The sequence below is a fragment of the Artemia sp. Qi Xiang Cuo genome, chromosome 7 (assembly GCF_049724085.1).
Source record: "Artemia sp. Qi Xiang Cuo chromosome 7, ASM4972408v1, whole genome shotgun sequence".
Classification (NCBI taxonomy): Eukaryota; Metazoa; Arthropoda; class Branchiopoda; order Anostraca; family Artemiidae; genus Artemia; species Artemia sp. Qi Xiang Cuo.
The window spans coordinates 52,810,031-52,834,508 of record NC_142800.1 but is presented as its reverse complement, the minus strand read 5'-3'; the positions used below and the strand labels follow the sequence as shown (position 1 = coordinate 52,834,508).

General features: G+C 33.1%; 1 protein-coding gene across 3 annotated transcripts in view; it reads right to left on the bottom strand.

Moving 5' to 3' along the window:
• LOC148950415 (SURP and G-patch domain-containing protein 1-like) overlaps nucleotides 1-16,670 on the bottom strand; it is a 41,545-nt gene extending 24,875 nt beyond the window's left edge. For 2 of the 3 annotated variants that reach the window (XM_089092390.1, XM_089092391.1), the window contains exons 1-3: nucleotides 16,533-16,670; nucleotides 9,920-9,988; nucleotides 261-469 (exon numbers count right to left, since the gene is read on the bottom strand). In XM_089092390.1, coding sequence (XP_088948516.1) covers nucleotides 261-469; nucleotides 9,920-9,988; nucleotides 16,533-16,669 — 415 coding nt within the window. In that variant the 5' untranslated portion in view covers nucleotide 16,670. The remainder of the gene's footprint in view (nucleotides 1-260; nucleotides 470-9,919; nucleotides 9,989-16,532) is intronic. The other variant, XM_089092392.1, reaches the window with a different exon arrangement.
• Between the last annotated feature and the right edge of the window lie 7,808 nt (nucleotides 16,671-24,478).

Genomic DNA, 24,478 nt, shown 5'->3' with positions numbered 1-24,478 from the left:
CATACCCTCAAAGTATCAGACACATCTATTGTGTTGTTACCTTGTAGTTACATAAGCTTACTTTTTTACATGTACTATTCTAATGCACAATTTTTACTTGTGTTGCATTCAATTGATGCCAGGATACACATTTGAATTCAGATGATAACTACTAACATTACTTGAATATTTTTATACTTAGTTCCTTGAAGTTACACATTTACGAAAATGTCTATAGCCTAAATCCCTCCACATGCATAGGCCTAACAATAAATGCTCACCAATTTCCTTTTTGATGCAGCTTGATGGCATACATGGTAATACGTTGCTCTCAGTCAGCTTTTTGAATTGCTCTAGAAAAGACCCATCATTGCTAAACTTCAGCTGAATGGCAGGAGCTGGATTATTTGAAGATACTTCTGTGCTTGAGCTTCTAGTCTCTGTGCATTCATTGTCACTGTTTGAATTACATGATTCTTTTGATATACCTCTGCAATAAGTTTAATTACAAACATTTCAAACTGAGTCAGCAGCATAAAACCAAAAAGAGAGAAAAAAAATGAGATAATAATTCATAGTCACTGTTGATGACATTTCCTCTCCCCTTTTTTTTTTATAGAAGGAACATCTCTCTTCATGCATGCCATGCTTGAACCCATGTTTTCATATGACAACAATATGGATAGCCAACTAGGGTGTTCCAAAATAGGGGTTTCTGGTTGCCATCCCATAAAGTCAAGCATTACTTCGCCTCTGACTTTATTACCTGTCAAACTTTGCCTGTTTTCCTTCATGAGCCAAGTAAAACGTAAGATAACATTCCCCTGTAGAGCAGTTTAGCATAGAAAGTAGTGACAAAACAACTGAATTCGCCTTTCATATAAGAGTGGCTTTCAGAAACAGAGAACACTGATCCTTGTGCAAGGCAAGACAAATTAGTAGAGGCAAGCCATTTGAAAGAAAACTGTAATCTTCTTGTATATTTTGAACCGAAAATTATGTAAATAGGAACAGAGTAGCTTTTCTTAGACTGGAACAGTTGTTGCTTGATGAATAAAGCTTTCAGTAATGGACCTTTAGACCAAATGGTGGTAATGAAAGTGTTTTTTAGTGTTTAATGAAGTGCATGACTTTATGGGGTGGGAATCTTTTTATCTAAGCACATAGCATATCATAAAAAAGTGCATGAACCATAGGTTCTAGGGGATTCAAACTGACTCACCCCTTCCATATGTGCAAATGTGAATTTGGGCTTTTAATCGACTCTTAAAAAACTAGCCTATCTGTCAAAAATATTTTCTAAGTTTGTGAGAAGTTTAGTGTGCTGGAGTAGGGGAAAGAGAAGAAGTAAGGATATGAAAACATTTTTTCAGTCAATAATTTTGGCTGTTGATTTATTTCCAAGTTTCAATGGACACTTTTTACAAACATTTCTCTGAAAAACACAGAGAATGTAATACTCATTTTTCCTGATATACACGTCCTAATGGTTCCCAGAAACCCAGCTAGACAGGATGACTCAGGCAATATTCTGCAAAAGGAGAAGGGGGATCCAAGAGGGCAAGGTAACAGTGCTGGCATAGGTGTATTTTACTTTTGTTCAGTTTCCACTTCAAAAATTACAACAATCTGTTGATAAAAAGAATAGAAGTGTGCATTTAGTATCTTTACAGTATTAATCCAAGAAACTTTAACGCTGCTAAAAGTAATACGGGGGGGGGAGAGTAAAAATTTAAAAAAACAAGGAAATAGATATGATTTCTAGAAGCTATTTTTTTGTGGACATCTATGGTGAAACTTCAACATGGGAGTTTTGTCATTTGGAAAAGTTGTCAAGCTAGGGCTAGGTGAACAAAACTTTCAGGAATACTCTAACAGCCTAAATTATGGCCAGTGAAGGTGTCATCAAGCTCTTGCTAAGACCAGGGCTCGAAATGATTCTTGCTCATTAGAAAAGGGACTTGATGACCTGTCAAGGGACTTTTAGGGGGTGGAAAAATGGACCAATACGGACCAAAGTGGGAAGGAATTTTGAATGCCATTCATGGTCAAAACATTCCTTTACCCACGAATCAGAAACTGTGGCAAAGTCACCCTAAGAATCATCATATTCGTGAGCCTCCAAAGGAACTCATTTTCCCTGGAGACAGGTTTTCTTTGTTTTTCCATTTTATTTTTGTTCCAACTTTCAGTTATGTTTATTTAAAATGAAAAAAGAAAAGCAAATCCAAGACTAAAAACAAGTAAAACAATCTATGAAACTTCAGCTTGCAAGGTTACTCATTCACTTCTTCGACTTCTTTGACAGATTGTTAAACTATCAGGCCCAACTTTTGCATGTCCTTTTCAGCCCGCTCTTTTTCATCCTTTCGTTTCTTCATTTTCTCTCGTTTTCATGGCACCCTCTAGTAGGGAATTGGCCAAAGCGATATCCACGGAATCGCTTAAAGCCACTACTCTTTGTAAGCAATCAATGACTTCTTTCAACAGGGCATCAACAATTGCTCGTTTTTGTTTTTCAGAGGCCCACTTTTTCTTGCAATGATTCCTCAAATATATCAAGGTCTTTTTTGCTAGATATGCCCAGTGGCGTCATTTCACTCTGAACTAAGGGGGGGGGGGCTAAGCAACCTCTATAGGCCTCCTTAATTGGTCGGCTCACAGTTGTTAAAGAGCAATATATCTTCATAGTGGTTAGCACAGGCCTCTCCCATAATCGACTAATAATAGTAAGAAGCAATTTAAAAGTGTTTAATGAATACAGAGAGAACTTAAGTTGGAAAGTAATTCACAGTTTTATTGTAACACTGAGAACCGACAAGGTCTCATTTTTCTAACCATACATTTTATATTCTTTAATTTTATACAATATTTTTATATATTTAAATATATTTTCTAACCATACCATTGAAGTCAAGCTATTTCATAAGAGCCTTTCCACTAAATATCAACATCAGATAACTGAGTCTTTCATCACCTACTGTTGATCTTAAATAGCTTTTAATCAGGCTTAATGCAGAAAAAAAATCTCTCATGTTGTGATAGACAGAGTAATGAAGATTTGCATAATTTTCAAAACTGCGAAATACACTATTGACAGTGCTTTCAGACAATCGCGAAGCACAAAGAAATCTTTTGGCATATTAGCTAATGAGGGTACATCTTCTCACAAGATCCACTTGCGAGGCCAACAGAGTTGTGTCAATGTAAGCTTCTTTGTAATGCAATACTACACTAGCTGGTCGGCTAGTATTGGTAAAGTGCAGGAAGCATTCACGAAGCGAGAGCTTTGGTCTTTTACATGAAAAATCAGAATTCAAAGAATTTTGCAAAAGATTTCCAGTGAGACTGCACTCACAAGAAAATTGTTTTGCTTTATGAAAGGTTTTATCAAAACCATCGTCAGTTGGCATGTCTATAATTTTATCTCGCGTACCTACAATAAAACTAGAGAAAACTATGTCTAACTTCTGCAGCTGCTCAGACAGAGTTCGTGGCGCAATTTTTTTTTCCGCTAGATGAAGTATAAATATAAATTCAAATGTCTGAAGTATGATTACTAATCCGTGGGCCTGAGCTGCAGATTCTCCGTCACTAGATATTTTGATAATTGATGAAACACGCAAAATACAGTTTTATCTATTCAGTACTTTGTTCACCAATCTAGTCCAGTATGCCCATCTTGTAGTAGAGGATTTCTCCAGCTGAAGACCAGTTACGTCAGTGGCTTTCTGATCATTAACAAATAGTTGGTAGGTTGTACTGCTATTCGCGGATAAACAGTACTGCTCTTGAAGAGTGGATAAAAAAGAAGCCATTCATACCAAGTTCTGAATGGAATCACCCAACAAAAGGTTGAGTCTATGAGGATGGCAGTTAATGTAAATTGTATGCGGTGCAATTGATATATAACGGGCTTGCCCACCTGAAAATTGGTCCCTCATGACACTGCCCTGGTATTTTCAAGGTAATGTAAAAATCAACAGATTTTCACCTCCCTCTGGATGTTCAACAGTAAATTCCTCTCCCCCATCGTAGATTTCCTTGAAATGACACCAATTCCTAGGTCTGAGTTTTTATTTTAAGGCTCAGGTTGTTCGTGTATAGCTCTTATTTGTTAAATTTTTCATGTTTTTTCACTTTTTTATATAGGTTGGTTCAAGCTAAGCCCCCCCGCCCCCCACTGATAAAGCCTTTCATTTGTGAAGTCGAAATATTTGGTCTTTGATTGTCAGTACAATATTTTTAACTGTCTTATTAACAAATCTTCTCCTTTTTCATATTCTCGTTTTGTTATGATTTTTGGTGTGTGAGATTAAGTATCATTCTTCAAGATTTCTATCGATTCTTTGAATTTTCCTTTTATATAATATAGCTTTCTTGTCTTTCTTATCTTTCCTGAATATTAAAAAACATTACTGGTCGGAAATTCCCACTCTGATTTTTTCAAAATTCAAAAAGCTAAATTTCAAGACAATTCGAGAAACAAAATTCATAAACTAATCATTTTGAACGAAATCAAATTTCAAATTTAACATGTTCACTGGAGGCAAAGAAGAAAAAGCACAAGGAACTTTCAAAATCCCACACGGTCTGGCTTCTATTAATAATACGTCTATGGATACTAGGAACGCAAAAAGTCTGCTGTTGTACAAAATAATGTTTTATTTACCAAGTCCAGAAACAGAGAAGACCTGAGTCACACATGACTCAGAACAGATTCAGAAACAGTCTCAAAGAAATATAGAGAACATAATACGTATATATGGAGGGGATCACTGCTCCATTGCAATTATAATTTATAATTTTATTACTGATCCTGGGTCTATTGTAATGAAAGTTGGTCACCGTGGCTGTAACAACAATGCAATAAAAATATGTCGCGATATATGAAAAAGGAATACCAAATTAATGTGTGGAAAAGAAGCCCACAATTTATTGATGTGAAGTACAGCTATATTAGAAACGGATTTGTTTTAATTGCGAACATTTTTTTACGCAGTTTTTTTTCACCCTTCAAATCAAATCGACCGAGATTGTGACAAATGATCTGGGCTACTTCTAAAATCAGGATGGGGCTATAGCCCCAGACAGCCCCCCCCCCTAAATGACGCCTCTGGATATGCCAACTAAGTTCAACCCCCTTTTTCTCTTCGTCTTGGACATTTCGTTCAGCAGCTTGTTCTTTTGTCTTGCTCTCCACATAGTCTTGGTATTTTGACCAAGCAAAAGTCAACAATGCTTTGGGAATAGAAAAACTTTTGGGTTTGCCTCCATATATGTTCAATTCGTCAATCACATACAGCTTCGCATTCAGGACTCTTTCTGACATAGAGGCTCTGTCCGACAGAAGAAGTGTTCCTGAGAGTGAAAAACCCCTCTTTACGTCAATACTACTGTGGGATGATGTCAACAAAGCTTTTACAAGCTTCAACAAAAGCGTATACTTTTGCCCACCAAAAGCTTCCATCATAGAGAAGATTTGATGCCAGAAATGGTTGACACGTGACAAATGGTTAACACTTACTCATAATGAGGTCTATCAAGCAAGCACAACTATATCTGACAGACTTCTACTCTTTTCCTTTTTGTGGGATCCAGACACCTAAGCACTCTGAGAAGGCTATTGGAAGAGATGGGGCAATTCTGGATCAAGTGTTTGGCAGCTGCTTTAAAATACCACCACATCCTTCAAGGGAACCCATGTCTTTCTGCAAAGGTGAGCTTCTGAGCATTTAGCACAATCTCAACCTGACCACCTACAATACTGTTCAGCAAATAGCTGTCCAAGTTCACAAGGAAAATGGTAGAAATCTCATCAGCAGACATCAGAATGTCAGATTTCAGAAGTCTTACCAAAACAATGAGAAGCAAGTTTTCATCTCGGCATGAAGAGTGTGCACAAGGGGTTCGTTCTTCTGGAACGCTGCTATGAATTTCGTAGAAGGCTTGGATGCACAAATTCGAGTTCTGCAGACACATTTTTCCTTTTTAGGTAGCTTATAATCTTGAGGTACTTTGCTGACGATGCAACACTCTTCAAATGTTTCTTTGATGGTATGTAATACATAACACACTCCAAGAATGCTGGCTGCTGATCAATCACTTTGCGAACAGCAGAACCCAACGTCTGTCACCTCACTGGGATGTTCTAAATGGAACTATTATATGGGAAGCCTCCCTTTTTCTGGCATTCTCTCAAAACATATTTTTATTTGTTTATTTTACAAAGTGTATTTTTCATTATATTCACTTTTTCAATGCACATTTCATAAAAGCAAATAATCAAATTGTGATTTTGTGGTGTGTGGTTGTGATTTTCTTCTTTTTACTCTCTTTTTGGGTGGTCCAGACTTATAGAATTTTTTGAAAATTTTATGGAGGGCCCTTAACCTCCGCTTAAGCGAGGACTTTAAGTACCAGGGGGCTTAACTGGAGCAAGGGAAGAAAAACTTGCAACTAGTTTGGACCCATACAATTTTATCATATAGTTTTACAATACGATTTTAGAACCCATTTAATTTTATTAACTTGACTTGGTGACAGTTTTTCCATCAATTTCAGTTCATTAAATACGTTAAATCAAATGGAGGAAAAAAATAGGACATTTTGTTATTTGTCGAAAAAAAATTTGGCAAAGTGGGACATTTCATCAATAAAACTGACAATGCGTGACTGAGAATCTACAAGTGGAGACTTAATTATAAGGGTTTGTTGTGATTGATTTGAATGGTGCAAGGCCTAACAGGAGGGAGAAGGATCACCTTCATCCTCTGGATCCGCCAGTCCAACTGAAAAGGGTTAAGGGCACAATCAAAAGCTTGTGATGAAAAATAAACGTACAGCTTATGAAAAATTATCTGTAAACATTTAAAGATGTTGTTTTGGAATTTCAATTTTTTTTTTCATACTCCTGTGTCATATGAACATTACTAATTTCCGACAGGCAACAGTCTGTTGTCCAAGTGTTTACATTACCTTTCTAGCTCACTGATATAAGCACTAACTAAATCGAGTTTTAAAACAGCAAAAAAAGTGACTTTAGCAACAATTTCAAAGAAAACTTGACAAAAATGACAGGCTAAAATAAAAGTGTGACTGCAACTGATCACTGTTTATGCCATCTGAATATTCCATTCATGGTACTCTCTTCTCAGTCAGCCAGCTATTAGTTTATTAAATAACCTCTAGAGGGAAAGAATATAGAATTCGTACAACTGGAATAAAAGTCAATTTGAACAAATTCATACTGGTATGGTTCATTTTATGAAGCCACAAGAAACTTGATCATTACCAGAATATGACCAATCCATCCCACCCACCCATGTTACTCTCTATCTTTGAACAATAGCAATGTGACCCATCTATTGCACACACCTTATAGGCTAATTTTGTGATGTTATTAGCTGCCTATGTTTACAACAGTTAATAGACACTTAGAACTCAGATAAATTTCCCACTGTTTTGTTGCTTCTTTCTGAACTGGAAAAACATAACCAAGAGACCAGTACAACCAGATTTACAGAGAAGCTATATTAACTAAAGAAGGTCTTTCAAATATATAATTTTTTTCAGCTTCAGTTTTCAATTATACCATGCTCCCAAATAGCACATTTTAAGGGAGTTAAGGGATTTTCTGCATAAAAAGAGACTTTGGAAGGGACTTCTGCCAAAAAAGAGACTTATAGGGTCTAATTCTGAGCCCTGTAAGACCCATATTTGGGATGTAGATCTCTTTCTGAGGGTTTTATTTATTGATCACACCGTGTTTTAAGTTCACCAAGAATTTGGGGCCCTAAAGGGAAAAAATGATTAGAGGTGGGTAGGCTACCTTGAAACCTCTTCTTGAACTCTTATTTAGATTGTAGACACATTCCTGAAAGGTTCATTTGCCTAGTAGATAGTTTTCCATGATGATTTGAAAACAAACTAGGGTTGAAAGAATGTTACTAGCCTAGGATTTGCAATATAGATTATGAAAATAATAATGACCTTGTTTAGTTTTTTCAAGGCGTTTTATTTAAGAAAAAAATCGAATTACCTTGTAGATGGTACTGCTGATATGTAATATGACTGCCAAAGTGGATTACATGGCATTTGTCAGCATTGAAAGAGAGGAGCCATGTATCAGCCCAAGTCCCAAGAATATCGAGGTCCTTTTGGATAGATTGCAGGTCAGAGGCTGTAGCTGCTTTACCAACAAGTTTTGAATCATCAGCATCAAGAGTGAGGAGGTTTGAGAGAAGATTGGGTGCATGATTTATATATAAGTTGAAGAGACTTGGCCCAAGAATGATCCCCTGGGGAACAGTGCTTAAAACAGTTGTCGGCAAGGAGAAACGAGGGACACCTTGAGAGTCATGAACTCTCACAAATTGCATTCTTTCTGAAAGGAAACTTTCGCTCCTTTGGGCAAAAGCATCATCAACAGCTGCTGCATTTTGTTTAGTGATAAGGACTTCATGGCGAACCCTGTCAAGTGTTTTTGAGAGGTCAAGGAACCCCATGTTGACAGGTAAATCATTATCCAACAATGATGTAACATACTTGTATGTGTGTATTAGATAGGTATCAAAGGATCATAAAGATCTGAAGCCATGCAGAGTTGAAGTGAGAAAGTTGTTAATTTCGAAGTGTTGAATTAGAGTTCTGTTGACAAGTCCCTCAAGCACCTTTACAACTGCAGAAGTGATGCTGATGGGACAGTCATTTTCTGCATGATCTTTGGGGCTTTTTTTGTGGATTGGTGTGACATATGGTGTTTTCCAATCCCAATGGTAGTTCTCCTTTTTGTAGGGACAGCTGGAAGAGTCTACACAAGGGAGAACTGAGAACAATTCAGCATTCCTTGAGAAACCTTGGATGTATCCCATATGGTCCTTTGGATTTATTAACATCAATTTTTTCCAAGCTATTTAAGACCATACCTTTGGTAATTGATAATTTTGGGATTGGATGACATATTAAGTTTGATGGTACTGCAGGGATAGTTGGACAAGATTGGATGGTGAAGGCAGAGATTAACTGGATATTCAATACATTAGCCTTATCTACAGGCAATGAGTGGGTTATGTCATTATGTTTGAGGTCAGGGATGGTGTGATGGTTAGGATTCTTAGCAGAAACATGTCTACAGAAAGATTTGGGATTTGCCATGATATCTGCAGCAAGCTTCTCCTCATGTTAACTTCAGTTTCCTAACTACATTGGAGGCAAAACTCCTTAGCATACCCTTTCTAATTTTCTTGTGTTTTATCCTTGTTGTATCTTTCCCAGGCTCTGGCTTTCCTGTTGATTATTCTTTTTGCATCCTTTGTGATGAATGGAAGTGTTTTTAGTAGATGACATGGGAGTGCTTTTTCTCAGTTGATAGGAGGCCTTAACATTTGTCCATGATATGTTCCTGAGGCTAGTTCCTTCTCTATTGCTTGATAGTCAGTAAAATTTTGAGGACAAAGATTAGGTTGCAGACATGTATTCAAGGACAACACAGAGAGGATGACTGAGTAGTTGCTGTTGCCAACTAGAGGAAGAAATTCATCTCTGATAGGGGAATATGGATTGCTCAAAATTACATGATCCAACAAGGAAGGATTCTGGTTGTCATGATGCCTTGTCAACCATTTGATGAAGGACGTTGTCAGATAAGCAAGACACAAAAAGTGAATCTACATTACTAGAAACTGAATGACCAAGACCATCAACCCACTCAATTAATGGAAAGTTGAAATCACCAATAATTATCCAATCAGATGATACCATAGATGCCCCATAATCCATGTCAGTTTTGATATATATTTCACAATCATCAAGGCTGGGTGCATTAGGGTTTCTATATACACACCCAATACAGTTTTTTTTTATTTTGTTGAAGAGTAATATCAAGCCACAAACTTTCCACCCAGGGTACATAGAAAATTAGACAGTTAATAAGACTAACCTGGAAACCCTCTCTGACATAGATACCAACTCCTCTTCTGCAGTTTGGCCACCCCAGATTAGTGAAGACCTGAAAGTCAGATATCTGCAACAAACTTTTGGTAGCAGGTATTGTAGTAAATTTTGGCAGAATCTCCACTAACCCAGCAATATCTGCTTCTTCATCTTTTAGGAGCACTTGGATAATTATAAGCTTGTTTGTAAGAGAGTCAACATTGCTAGAGATGACACACAAAGTATTATTATTTTCAAGCTTTTGTGACCTGTTGTCCAGCACCAACTGTGTTTGACAAAGGTGGGGTAGATGTTAATTCAGAGTTGGCACTGAGGAAGCTCAAATTATTTGAACAATTACATCTATACCTATCTGAATTTATAAAAAAGGTCTACATGATTTTGGCTTAAAATCAGCTTCTCTAAAACTGTATGCCTTGACAAAATAGTTCCATCCACTTGAGATGGATTCTAAGCCAAATTTAATTTGTAAAAGGTACCCATTTTTTTTTTTAGAATCTTACAAACATAAGTTTTATATTGCTTTGCTGAAGGCAGTTATGAGAACAACATTGAAAGTTAATAATCCTTCAAATATTTTCAGGAGGGGATTCTAAAACATCAAAATGAATTTTAGTATCATCATTTATGTGAACAAAAAAATTCATTGAGAACCCACCAAGTTAACAAAACTAATGACAGAGCAAAGAAAACAACAAAAAGAAAGACCAAGAAAAATCATAACACAAAACATGACAAAACAAAGACGTTGACAAATAAACCAAACATTGCATAAAAATAAACAATACAACTAATGAAACAAATCCCTGATTATTGTAGAAGTAAATTATGGAAATTGTGAGGGGCACTGTGCTTGAGAATCTAGGACATAATTACTGAAAATTGTTGAGGAAGAGACAGCTCCCTGCCTGGCACCTTTGCAAACATCAACAAGTTTGTCAAATGGTTTGGAAGGACTATATTTATCAGGAGGCAGATTAAAGAAAATTTTCAGCCTTGAGTACATGTCTCAGAAAGCACTAATGACAGACATATTCACTCCTTGTTTTTCTACAAACAAAAGCATGGTGGCATGCACCAGTGAGTTGAACACCTGAAGAATATCATGTCCAGCGAAAACAAACATTTCACAGCTATTATCTGTATTAACTAAAACATTTGCTGCAGTAACAGCTTCAGAACACCCTAAGCCATGCTGAAATCCAAACTGATATGGAGGGCATATCATTTATGCTTAAATTAGTTGATAAGCAACAGCTAACTTAGCCTCTCTAAGTAGGTGAATAATACTTTATCTAAACCCCTTTGATATTTATCCAACTAGAATTTCCTTATCTGCCTAGTTGGAAAATATAAGACAGGTTGGGACAAAGTATAATCTAACTAGCTAGACATTCATACTTCACATAAGAGAAATAAATATCTGGCTAGTTAGATACTATCATCAAATTGCTTTGAGAATTTATTTATCTGCCTAGTAGGATATATATATATATATATATATATATATATATATATATATATATATATATATATATATATATATATATATATATATATATATATATATATATATATATCTGAAAGTCTAAGATATGTTATTATCCACCTAGTTCAATATTTATGCTTTATGTAAGAGAATTAATTATCTGACCTGTTGAATAAACATCAAACAGGCTACCTAGTTAGATAATGAGGCTGTGAACTTAGTTCAATCCTTATTGAGCTAGGTAGATATTTAGGCTAGTAATGCACATAGACAATCAAATATTCAGCTAAGTAGGTATACATGTAAGATTATTAGAAATAGTATCATCTGACTAACCATGGCAGATCTCATTTTTTTTTTTTTTTGGGGGGGGGAGGTGTAAAATAGGTTGATTCAATAAACTTGCATTAGGAGCAAGTTTAATTAATGCAAACTTGTGTTAATTAAGTAAATTACACTACTTTAGACTATGTTAGGGGGGGGGGGGTGCATGCCCATCTTGCCCCTCCCCTGGATCTGCCACTGCTGTCTAGCTAGATACTTTATCTTGATAGAAAGTGCAGTTGAATATCATTTTAATATTCTATAGCAGTGTTTCCCAACCTTTTTCCCTCACTAACCAAAAGAAAGGTCCAAAAAAATTTGACAAACCCCCTATGCAGTCAATGATGACAGGTAAAAAAAAATGGTAGAATATATATTTTCATATTGCAGAATAATTGATTGTATTAATCATGATACATTTAAATAAACCATTAATAATACTAAAATTATGTATACAAAAGTGGAAAACAAGAAAAGTTTAAGAAACTGTTTTTTCTGTTTTACATTTGAAAAAACTCATAACAGGATATTTGTGGCTGTTTGATCAAAATTTATCTTTAATACTGGGATTTATAGAATAAATATCAAGCAATAAAAGTTATATTTTTAGAATCAGAAAAAAATCAGCTTTCTGTTAATAAACTTGCATTAGGAGCAAGTTTAATTAATGCAAACTTGTGTTAATTAAGTAAACTACACTACTTTAGACTACGTTAGGGGGGGGGGGCAGCATGCCCATCTTGCCCCTCCCCTGGATCTGCCACTGCTGTCTAGCTAGATACTTTATCTTGATACAAAGTGCAGTTGAATATCATTTTAATATTCTATAGCAGTGTTTCCCAACCTTTTTCCCTCACTAACCAAAAGAAAGGTAAAAAAAATTTGACAAACCCCGTATGCAGTCAATGATGACAGGTAAAAAAAAAATGGTAGAATATATATTTTCATATTGCAGAATAATTGATTGTATTAATCATGATACATTTAAATAAACCATTAATAATACTAAAATTATGTATACAACAGTGGAAAACAAGAAAAGTTTAAGAAACTGGTTTTTCTGATTTACATTTGAAAAAAACTCATAACAGGATATTTGTGGCTGTTTGATCAAAATTTATCTTTAATACTGGGATTTATAGAATAAATATCAAGCAATAAAAGTTATATTTTTAGAATAAAAAAAAAATCAGCTTTCTGTTAATATGAGAATAAAACTGAAACAATGAAATGATATGTACATCAAAATAGGATAGGCCTAGTTGGTATTTTAAAGTCTTTGATCTTAAATGATTTTAGTAATAACCATATTGATGCATAGCTTACTTTTAGCTATTCATTGATATATATATTTTTTGTCAATACCTATTTGGTAACAAGATGTGAGGGTTGGAGTTCTACATAATTTTGCTCAATTGCATATTGTTTTTTTTCACCCTAGGTATCATATCCTATTGAAAAAGTAGTAAAATTCTAGTTTAGCAACTTTTGCTATCTTGGAAGGGGGTTAGGTGATGAAGATAAAACATTCAGTAATGAATCCAGGGCCAAGCTTCCATGTTAACCCTCTTCTTATTTTTAAGTCTTAGAAGTTTGCCTACTAAAAGTAGGCAAATTCCTTCAAAAATTTTTACAAAATGACATTTTACCTTAATTTTCAGTTATCAGTTTCTTTTTTTTGGGGTTTTACTTCTGAAAATGCAATTCCAGTTATTTGAGTGGAATTTTAGATCATATCAATGGTTTTTTTTCTAAATCTAGGATATATATTTGCAGATCTTTTGCAGAAACATCATAAATTGAAATTGAGTAAATTAGTGAAGCTGAAAACATGTTTTCTTGTACTTTATTTAAGCAGAAGATGTGCTATGCAAGGTTTCACTCTCATAACATATAATATTTTTGAAGGTCATTAAAGGTCACTGCCCTCTAGAGGGAGATGGAGTTGAAGAAGGAAATTCAAAATAATTTCCTGGGATATAATTTAGTGTGTGGACCTGTACCTGAAAGTTTCATTTTCCTAATCTATGCCCTTTCCAAGAAAGCAAAAAGTAGTTAAACTGGAGTTTTACCAAAAAAGCAATACCAAAGAGTACTACTCTTTTGGGTAAATTTTTGCAGTTCATATTGTTGACTTACAAATAAAGGGAATATACCACTCTATGCCTTTTTATGCTCTTTACAAAAATAATAATCTATTGCAAATTCAAATTTACCCATCCCATCCCCCTAATGCAAATATATATCCTGAATTGTAGCCACATAAAGAAGTTATCAACACTAGATAAGTTATTGAGAAGTGGTTAAAAAGGTATCACTAGTTTTTAAATAAGTTGTTCAAGAGTAACATATTCCAAAAATACTTATTTATAACAATTCAAACCTCATTTATTAGGCAACTCAAATATTCAAGATTTTCCTACCATTTCAAGTTTTTTGAATGCCATCAACAAAAATAGGTAAATTTCAAGGTGGCACTATAATTTAGCTAGGATGAAAGTGCAAACATCATTTGATGCCTTTTTTATGCTCTTTCATAATTCAATAATTGCTTCTGTTGCAAATTCAATCTTGAGCCCTTAAAGGGGCCCCTAATGTATTTCATTTTTGTAACCACACAAAGAAATTATCAATACTAGTTAAGTCACTGAAAAGCAGTTAAAAACATATTACTAGTTTATAAATAACTTGTTCAAGGGTAATATATTCCAAAAATACTTATTTATAACAATTCAAATCTTATTTATTAGGCAACTCAAATATAAAACATTTTCCTTCTGTTTCAAGTTTTTCAAACACTGTTGACAAAAATAACACTGAATTTTGCAATTTGAAACCTTTCTGTTGAGAATTGAGGGTGTATATTTCCACATTAGGGGGGGGGGAAGGGATTCATGGTAAATTTGCAGTGGGCCATATAATTTAGCTAGGATGAAAGTGAAATTATCATTTGATGCTTTTTTTTATGTCCTTATATAATTCACATAAAATACCATTGGGGCCTCTTTAAGGGCTCAAGATGCAATTTGCAACAGAACCAATTACTGAATTAAAAAGGCATTAAATGATGTTTTCACATTCATCCTAGCTATATTATAGTGTCAGCTCCAGGGGGGGGGGACACACACCCCTAAACATAGTCTAAAAGTAGTGTAATTTACTTAATTAACACAAGTTTGCATTAATTAAACTTGCTCCTAATGCAAGTTTATCAGATCAACCCTTGTTGCCACCCTCTCCCCCCTAAAAAAAATCCTGGATCTGCCACTGCCTAGAAATTTATCTAAAAATAGGGTTGAATTTTGCTTTTCAAAACTTTGCCTTTGATAATTCATGGTATATTCTAATTCAGGATATATATTTGCACATTAAGGGGTGGGTTTATCTGAATTTGCAATGGAAGCAATTATTAGCCTATATTTGCAAAGGGCATAAAAAAGGCATTGAGTGGTATGTTCACTTTATATGTAAGTCAGTAGCCTAATATGAACTGTGAAAAAAATTGTTAAATATTTGCCAAATCATATTATTGAGTTACAACTAAAGTGAATATACCACTCAATGCTTTTATTATGCTCTTGACAAATATAATAATTTTTTTTGTTGTAAATGAATTTTAGCCCCCACCCATATATATACCAATTCAGGGTATATATTTCCACATTAGGGGGGTGGGGGGTAATTTTATTTCTGATGTAAATGAGAGGTAAGTTTAAACTTCCCCTCCACCCCCCCCTATATATATATATATATATATATATATATATATATATATATATATATATATATATATATATATATATATATATATATATATATATATATATATATATATATATATATATATATATATATATATATATATATATATATATATATATATATATATATATATATATATATATATATATATATATATATATATATATATATATATATATATATATATATATATATATATATATATATATATATATATATATATATATATATATATATATATATATATATATATATATATATATATATATATATATATATATATATATATATATATATATATATATAAATATATATAGATATATATATATATATATATATATATATATATATATATATATACATATATATAATACAATATATAAAATCCTGTGTGTGTGTGTGTGGGGAGGGGGGGGGGTGGTTGGAGCCAATTTCCCCAAACCAAGTGAAAATAACAGTAAAAACTGAAAAATAAGCCATAGGTCAATATATACCAAATCATATTATTGAGTTTCAATAAAGTGAATACACCATTTGATGCCTTTTTTTATGCTGATTACAAATATAATAAGCATTTCTATCGGAAATGAATTCCAGCCCCCCCCCTATATAGGCTATACCTAACCTAACCCTGAATTGGCATATATAAGGGGGGGGCTGAAATTCATTTCCGAGAGAAATGCTTATTATATTCGTAATCAGCACAAAAAAAAGGCATCGAATGGTGTATTCACTATAGTCCTAACTCAATAATATGATTTGGTATATATTGACCAAGCCATATAGTGCCATAAAGGTAAAGATATGCTAAAGAAAATTGACCCATTTCTGTGGATGCTCGAAGTAGGCTAGCCTACTCACGCTTGACTTGGTTTTGACAAAATTTTGGAAGAAACTAAGTTTCAGCTAGGGGCCAAAACAGGGTCTGGGAGGGACACTTCCCTTCTTCCCCCTAGAAAATTAAACCTCTGTTTGAAACCATAAAATTCCTCATAGGCTAGATTTTAGCCACAAAAAAGTCTACCTTTTTGAATGGAGTTTGTTAAGAGACTGTTGATTATTGTCTCTCTTTTCTACTATATCCAAGCTGTTTCCCCTATAATGCTTTTTTTGTTGAATTTGTTGCTCAATTTCTCTTTTTCTCTTAAGAACCAAGTCCATATTGTAACTACAATATTCTGTTTCTTCTTTATTTCTGCAATGACGGCCGTTATGATACAGACAAGTGCTAAACCTTTGGCAGGGCAAAATTAACGTTTACTAGATTTCATTTGTTTCTAAACATCAAAACTTCACACTCGAGGAGAATTATATTCCAAGTGCTCTAAATACAACTACTATTTGGAATTTTTCAATTATTTACAGTTTAATTTCACAGGGATTTATTTCAACTGGTGAAAAAAAATCAATAGATTTTGGAAAATAAATAACTGAACCAGCACATAAATCACAAGATTATAGACTAGAAATCATTAGAATTATAAGAATCTTTATGATTGTAATAATAACTGTTATTTTCTTTACCATGTTCCTAACAGGCCCACCTACAGGAAGGGAGTAAAATTACCCCCCTAGATCTGGAAAAATACCTTTTAATTGACGTTTTGTTTTTTTCTCAAGCGAAAATTACCCGTGAAATTTTGAAAAGCGGCTCTTTGCATCTTTGTGCAGAGAATAAAACGAAATCTTTGCTTAATTCCTGTATTTTTCTGAATTGGTGCCCTTGGTCTATACCCCAGTCATTGAAAATTGGTTATCGGTGATCTAATCGAAATATTTGCTTTTTCTTTTTAAATTTTTTTCCCTTGTCGATTCCAAACCCCGGTGTTTTCCCCAAAAAAATATAGAAAATATTTTCTTTGTACTCTAGTTGAGCTGGTATAATTACTGAGATACCAGCAACGATTTTGAAAATGACATTTTTATATCTTCATGGAAAAAATGTATCCCACACTTCACAAATTTCGATAAGCATCGGTCATACTTCATCTTGTATAAAAAAAATAGGTGTTTGTTAATTATACGGAACACACCCAAGAAGTAAAGCTATGTTAATCCTAATGAAATATGCCAAAATGTGATTTATAAAATAATATAAATTGGGCTATATATTTGCACATTAGAAGGGGAGGGGATAGTGGTGTCAAAGTAAATTAACCTAACCTTACCCTCATCCCCTTAATGTGCAAATATATAGCCCAAGTTATACAAATCCAATGCATTCATTGACTCGTTATTTGTCTTTGTGGATATGAAACAGATTTTCATAGATCATACACTATCCTTATTATCCTTAGCATACTTTCATCCCCAGACTTATCCTCAGGGACAGCAGAAATCAAGTAAAATCTAAAGGTATAATAATAATAATTTATTTATAACCCACTTTTATACAGAACAAGCGGAGTAAAGTACACTAAAAAGTAAAAAAAAATCAAATACACAGAAATAAAGATAACTTAAACCTTAATCAGTGACAAAAACACACGGAAAGTATTATGGTTTGGGCCATGGGACACAAAGGCATTTCTCGTCAAATTATTACTAAGTAATTCAAACGATTGGATAATGTCGGTAGCACCATACTTCTCAATATTACGTGTATTACGATATGAAGTGGGAAGGTAGAATAAAAATTTGTAATATCTAAAATAAGCGATACGAATCTGACGCAAATCGTTCTTATTCAATAACAAATACATTCCACTTAAAAACAAGACAGAATGGTCACAATATGTGGAATACATTTTGTTGTGATGTTGTTTTTATGGTATTTGGGTGGTGTAGTCGTAGATGCCTTTATTTCTCCCTTTATAGGGGAGGTAAACTCTGGCCTTAAGGTATTTAAACTTTGGTAGCGTGCCTTAGGCTATGACCGAACTAATGAGGCGTACCGACTCGGTATGTTCGAGGGGCTAAAGGTAGATCGTAGAGAGATTGGCTATAATGCAATACTTTTATTCAATTAACATATAATAATACTAGATATATATTTTCTATTGGGACTGGCTGTCCCAAGTAGACTACAAGTCTCGGAAAACTACATTAACATATAATAGAATACTTAGACACTTATAATGATCCGACGAGATTCCAAGGTATTTCTAAGAACAAAGGACCAGAGGTCAGTCCGGCATAAAGTTAGTATCAGTCTGAATCTGCCCCTTCTCACAAAATGTATCTTTTATACATTTTTATCAACCACACCTTCCTTTAACCAACCGACGCAATAGCTGGGAAGTGTTGATTTCTAAATTTCCCGTTAAGCAGAAACTTGGCAGGATATATTCCTTATCTTAATAAAAAGTAGTATTTCTAAACTTTGTATTTGCGTCTTAATATATTTTTACTAAATTCATAATTAACTAAATTAAAAAGCTTTACTACAATACTCCCCATTTAAAGAACGTGGCGTCCCAACTGTATATATACCATACTTCGGACCGTTCCTTTACGTTTAAAGCCCAAAAGATGCCATCTTGTTATCTTTATGCGAATAAGCCCGTGGCGAGTTTTCTTAAGGTTGGTGTTCTCGTCTAATCAAATCAATGTTCTTTTTTGTCGATAGACGGTACTTTAAAACTCATACTTGTATCTCTTTTTCTCTGTCTCTAGGACTGAAAAATACTCTTTTTACCCTTCTTCATATGCATCTTCTGTTTTAACTTGACCCCAAGCAGCTTAAACATTATATTAGTGGTTTTGCTTAAATTAGATTTCAAGTTATATTAGAAAATCTTATGAATTATTTGAGTTTAAATTTTAATTCCCATTAATAATTTAATTTATCTGTGTGATGTGGTTGATATACCGTTTTTGTTTCGTTTTAGGAATACCTTGGATAAATTACACATAACATTTTTGATTTTTAAATTTTCACACATTTTTCCCGCACAAAGCATTTTCACATATTTCAATAATATAAGCCATTTGGGCTGTGTAGTACATTCTCTAGGCCTAAATTAAGTTCTGATTTTATCTCACTTTCTGATGAACTTGTAGTAAAGTCTGTAATACTGCTATAGTTTCTAAAATACCTGTTGATCAAGTATGTTTTAGTTTCTGATGGTATGAGATGATAGTATCAGGATACATTTAAAGTGGCTTCAAAATTTGTTACTTTCTAAAAATATGTCAAAATATGATTGAAAGAAAAATTGATCCGAAAGGATGCTACGAAAAATTTTATTTCCAAAAAACAATAGCTAAGGCTGTATTTAAAATAAATATTCACATTAGTATACATATAAAGCATAATTTGTTACCTATATATAGTAAAAAGAAACACTCAAAATTTGTATATATCACTGCATTCTTTTTTTTATCGAAAGTTAATTACTTTTAATTACTTTCTCTTCTTTTTACTCTTAATACACAATAATTAATCACTGAATAGATTTATTCACAATAAAACTTTATTTATACGTTGACTCGATGTCAAACATTTATATATTGCATTAAATCACTAGTTAAAACTTAAAGAAAATAAAAATATAGTATATATATATATACAAGCATAGTGTAATAGCTTACACAAGTATTTTTTTTTAATTCGCAAAATAGGATATTTAACTACTGGTTAAAACTTAAAGCATTTAAAAAAATAAAACACGGTATAGACTAGCATTGGAATTAATTCCAATTAGTGTTTTATGAATTGCTTATGAAGTATTAATATAGAATACTTCTTGAATGATATAAAAATAAAAAAACACAAATACTCAACATATTAATTCACTATATTTACATGGATAGTTTAGGTTATATATATATATATATATATATATATATATATATATATATATATATATATATATATATATATATATATATATATATATATATATATATATATATATATATATATATATATATATATATATATATATATATATATATATATGTATATATATATATTAACCGAAGTTATGCTGATACATAACTTAATTGTTAAAAACAAATAATAATTATTTACCCTAATAATTTGTTTAATCACTGCAATATTTGTTCTTTTTACAACTTTTAAATAAGCCCGTCAAGACTTTTATCTGAGAAGTCTTAACTGCAATTTAAAATAAAAATAAATCTTCTCTAACTAATAGACTTATACACTATAATTGAGCACTGTGCTTAGTCTCCATATAAGGGCTTGGAAATAGTTCATATAACATGACATTGCTATTTACATTTCTATATTTTTTTTTTATGATAACAATTCTATATTTATAAAATTTTTCAAAATACATTTATAATTGTATATATTTTCCCAATTATATTAATACAAATTTATATATCTTTTACGTATACGACTATATACATTTTCTTATCTTTGTTTTACAACTTTGGTTCTATTTCGAACCCACTTGTGTCCTTAACTGTCATTAGCTTACTATATGCCTGTTTGTTTATTCAGACTTTTGAGCATTCTAATTCTTTTCGAATTTTTTAAGTACTTGAGACAGTTTTATAACGTTTTTGCCTGTAATCTCTCTTTTTTCAGCTTTAATGTCCTTTTGGGTTAAGGCTTAATTTACAGCTTGGATCTGTTAAGTTAAAAATTTAGCTGTTCACCTTAAACCTATTAGCCTTTATCCATTGATTCGTGCCTGTACTTTGAAGGTTTGCTTACCAGAACTGCCTTCTGGTAGCTCCTTATAACCTTTCCAGGTCCTCTTGTCATCAGCTACAGCTAAAAGGACTATTATGAACCTTCACAAACAATAATTAATTATCTATAGTATTGCCACAATTTTAGATTTGTGGCCACAGTTTTATCTTGGGCTATTCTTTTATCAAACAAAGTGGCCCTTCTGCAAAAAAAATACCGTGCCTTCATGGGTCACAGTAATTTATTTTTTTGACATGCAAGTGACAATGACTATTATCATTTAAACTTCCCAACTGTTAGTGGTCTTGTCTTTCGTTTCAACTTCAACTTAAGTCTTTATGGATCTTATGTGCCTTATTTTAATTTCGCATGCCATGTTAGTAGTTTTTATGAGAACGACTCCCACATAACAGAGCTAAATTTTCTCCTGTCTACTTGGAGCATTTATCCAATATTTCGATTAATCTCGGCCCGTATTAACCACTGTAACGAAGGCTCCGTAGTATTAATGCTACTTATTTAGTACCTATTTGGTATAATTTTCGTGCTAGTTTCGTTCGGCAGGATCAATAAGTGTGTATAACAGAGTTTAACTTATTACAATCAGTTCCTTTTCCTTTTAATATTGTTTGGCTATATTTTTAATTTGAACCTTTATCTTGTTTTCAATTAGTTACTTCAATGAAGCCGAAGGGTTTATTTAAAGTCTGTTCCCGCTTCTTCAGTAAAATAGGTATTGTTTTTAAGCAAATTTTTATATGTTTCATGTTTTTTTTCAAAAACCTTAAAACGTTTTTTTTTTAATTGCACCTCCATCTTAATGTGACCTCCACTAATAGTTTTCAATGGATTTTATCACACTGCATTTTTTTGACACTATTAGTATGTTTCTGCGAAAAAGTGTTAGACAAGCACTGTATTTTTTTCATTTGATTTTTAGAACATTTTAATTAAGTTTTGCCCCGCATTTGCTAGTTCTCATTTCTTCATAAAAATGCAATTTTTACGAAATACTGGTTACAGATTTTATTTTAGTTTGAATTACGATCTTATTTTCTTTGCCAAAGGGAGACAACAATTCTCTTTGCAAGCCTACATAGCTTTGAATGCGATTTCCACTATCTGTGGTTTATTGATAAGCTTAAATCTGGGAACGTTGTATGAATGAATTTCTGTTCATTACTGCACTTTTTGTTGTGTAATGTTATATTTTATTTTCAAATAAAAAGTGGAAGCTTCTGTTAGGGTTCAACGGCTTGGGATTTGGATGTTTGGGTTGGCACAGGTGAAAGCCAATTGTTTAAACTAGGGATCTCCTGTGCCAATTTGTTTTCTCAGATCCAATACATCGCTAGCATTAAAATTATTACCTTCAACTACTGTAGTTTGCTTGTGACGATGAGATTTATTGGTTATTTTTAATGGATTTGTCGTTGGCTTTTACCTCCTGGTAAGTTTTTAAGTTATAATTTATTTTTATATCGCTAATAAAGGTTTAAGTTTTGCTTAAACCTTTATAGCGCTTCTTTAAAAAAAAATATCTTTTTACCATTTGAAACTAATAAAAAAATATCTTATATTAGACTATAACTAATTATAATAAGATTACAGCTAGCTTGTATATGTACTCGACTTAATGTAAACTCTTGCTGTTTTTCCCATTATAATAATTTTAAAATTCTTCAAAAACAATTTTTTTTTCCAATTCGACTGAAAGTGTTACCTCAGAGAGTCAAAGGTTAGTGGATGCTTCGCATTTACTTAACAACAAGAGACCAGCATAGCTTCCAATGACTCTATCTCAGTAGACTAACCTCCTTCGTTTTTTTTTCAATTATCCCCCCGAAACATTTATCTTTCAATATAAATATCAAAAGAGTCGCCTTTTAATTTTGATTCTAAATATATGTAATTTAATTAGTTTAACTACACTCATTAAAAAGTTACGTGGCCTTTCTAAATTTCTTTTATGAAACGTAGCCTTATTCGTTTTGACAAGTCTAGTCATTACACCATTCGCGAAGTTTTATTTCGTCTTGGAGACAAAATTTTTGCAGGAAGTTATGATGTCACTTTAGATCGGAGCTTATTTTTTCTGGGAACTTACGAGTATTTAGGCTAAAAATTTTTGAATTTCTTTTCTATTTGACGGTAATAATTTTTCCTGGCAATATATATTTGAAGGAAAACTTTGATGTTATTTACATACCGATTAAAAAAAGAAAATATAGATATTTCTTTAGAGGCTTTTTACTCGTTTTATTTTTATTCACTATTTTTTTCCGTTATAATTGTTTTATTCCAGTATTAATCTCCTAGGAGCTGGACTTGTTATCCTTTTTTTCATTTCCTGGTCTAAATTTTGGACACTAAATTTTTGGTTTTCTTCCTTATAATATTTACAGGTTTGTCCCTGGTCTTTATAGTACGGTTTACAAGTCTCTGAATTCGAGTGCGGTTATTTTGCCTCGTCGAATATCTTTAATCTTCGTTTCTCCTAATGTTTGGCCTTTTTCATAAGTGATTTAGCTACTTGTGCTGCTGACAAAGGAACTTGTTGCTGCCCCTCTGGTTTCTTTACTTTTCTCCATAATTTCTCTCTTAAAGAGGTTTTTCTTGACGATGGCCCAGGTTTAGTAATATTGGTTTCTGTAGAAGAATTATCAGTGTCACATTCTGTTAGCTCGTGTGTGGTATATGGCGTTTGTTGCAAAAGCCATTTTTGCGTTAAGACTGTAGGTGAGTCTAGTGTATGAAAATCAGATAATTCATTAGTTCCTTCCAATTCTTCTTCTTCGGTTGATTTTACCCTATGTTCATCATGTTTTTAATAATTGTGTTGTAGTTGATTTTTTTCATCGTTAGTATCCGATGAGCATCGAATATTTACACTTTTCTGTTGTTTGTTGTGGAGAGATTGTAGCCAAGTCTGGGCTTAATGTCGCTATTTAATGTCGCTAGAACTTGAGCTGTCGTTCCCCCTTCTATTGTTATTTTTCCGCTTATTTTTAGGTTATAATTCGAATCTTCACTTTCGTTATCTGTTGTTACGCAAATTTGCCTATTATTTTCATTTGCCTGGCTTATGGTTATTGTATCAGATATGGGCTCCCATGCGATCCCTTATTTTCTGATGGCATTTACTCTTAGAATACATGGAAATGGTAGCTGTTTGTATATTTTTACCGTTAGTGTTGTTTCTGTATCCTCTGTGATAGATTTTAATGAACATTCTCCCAAAATTGTCAGCCTGTGCCCTGTCACTGATGTCAGGGTATTCTGGCATCTGCGTACGCGATTTTTGACACTAGGAGGAAACCTCTTAAAAGCTGCGTCTCGGATTATTGATTTAGATGCACCTA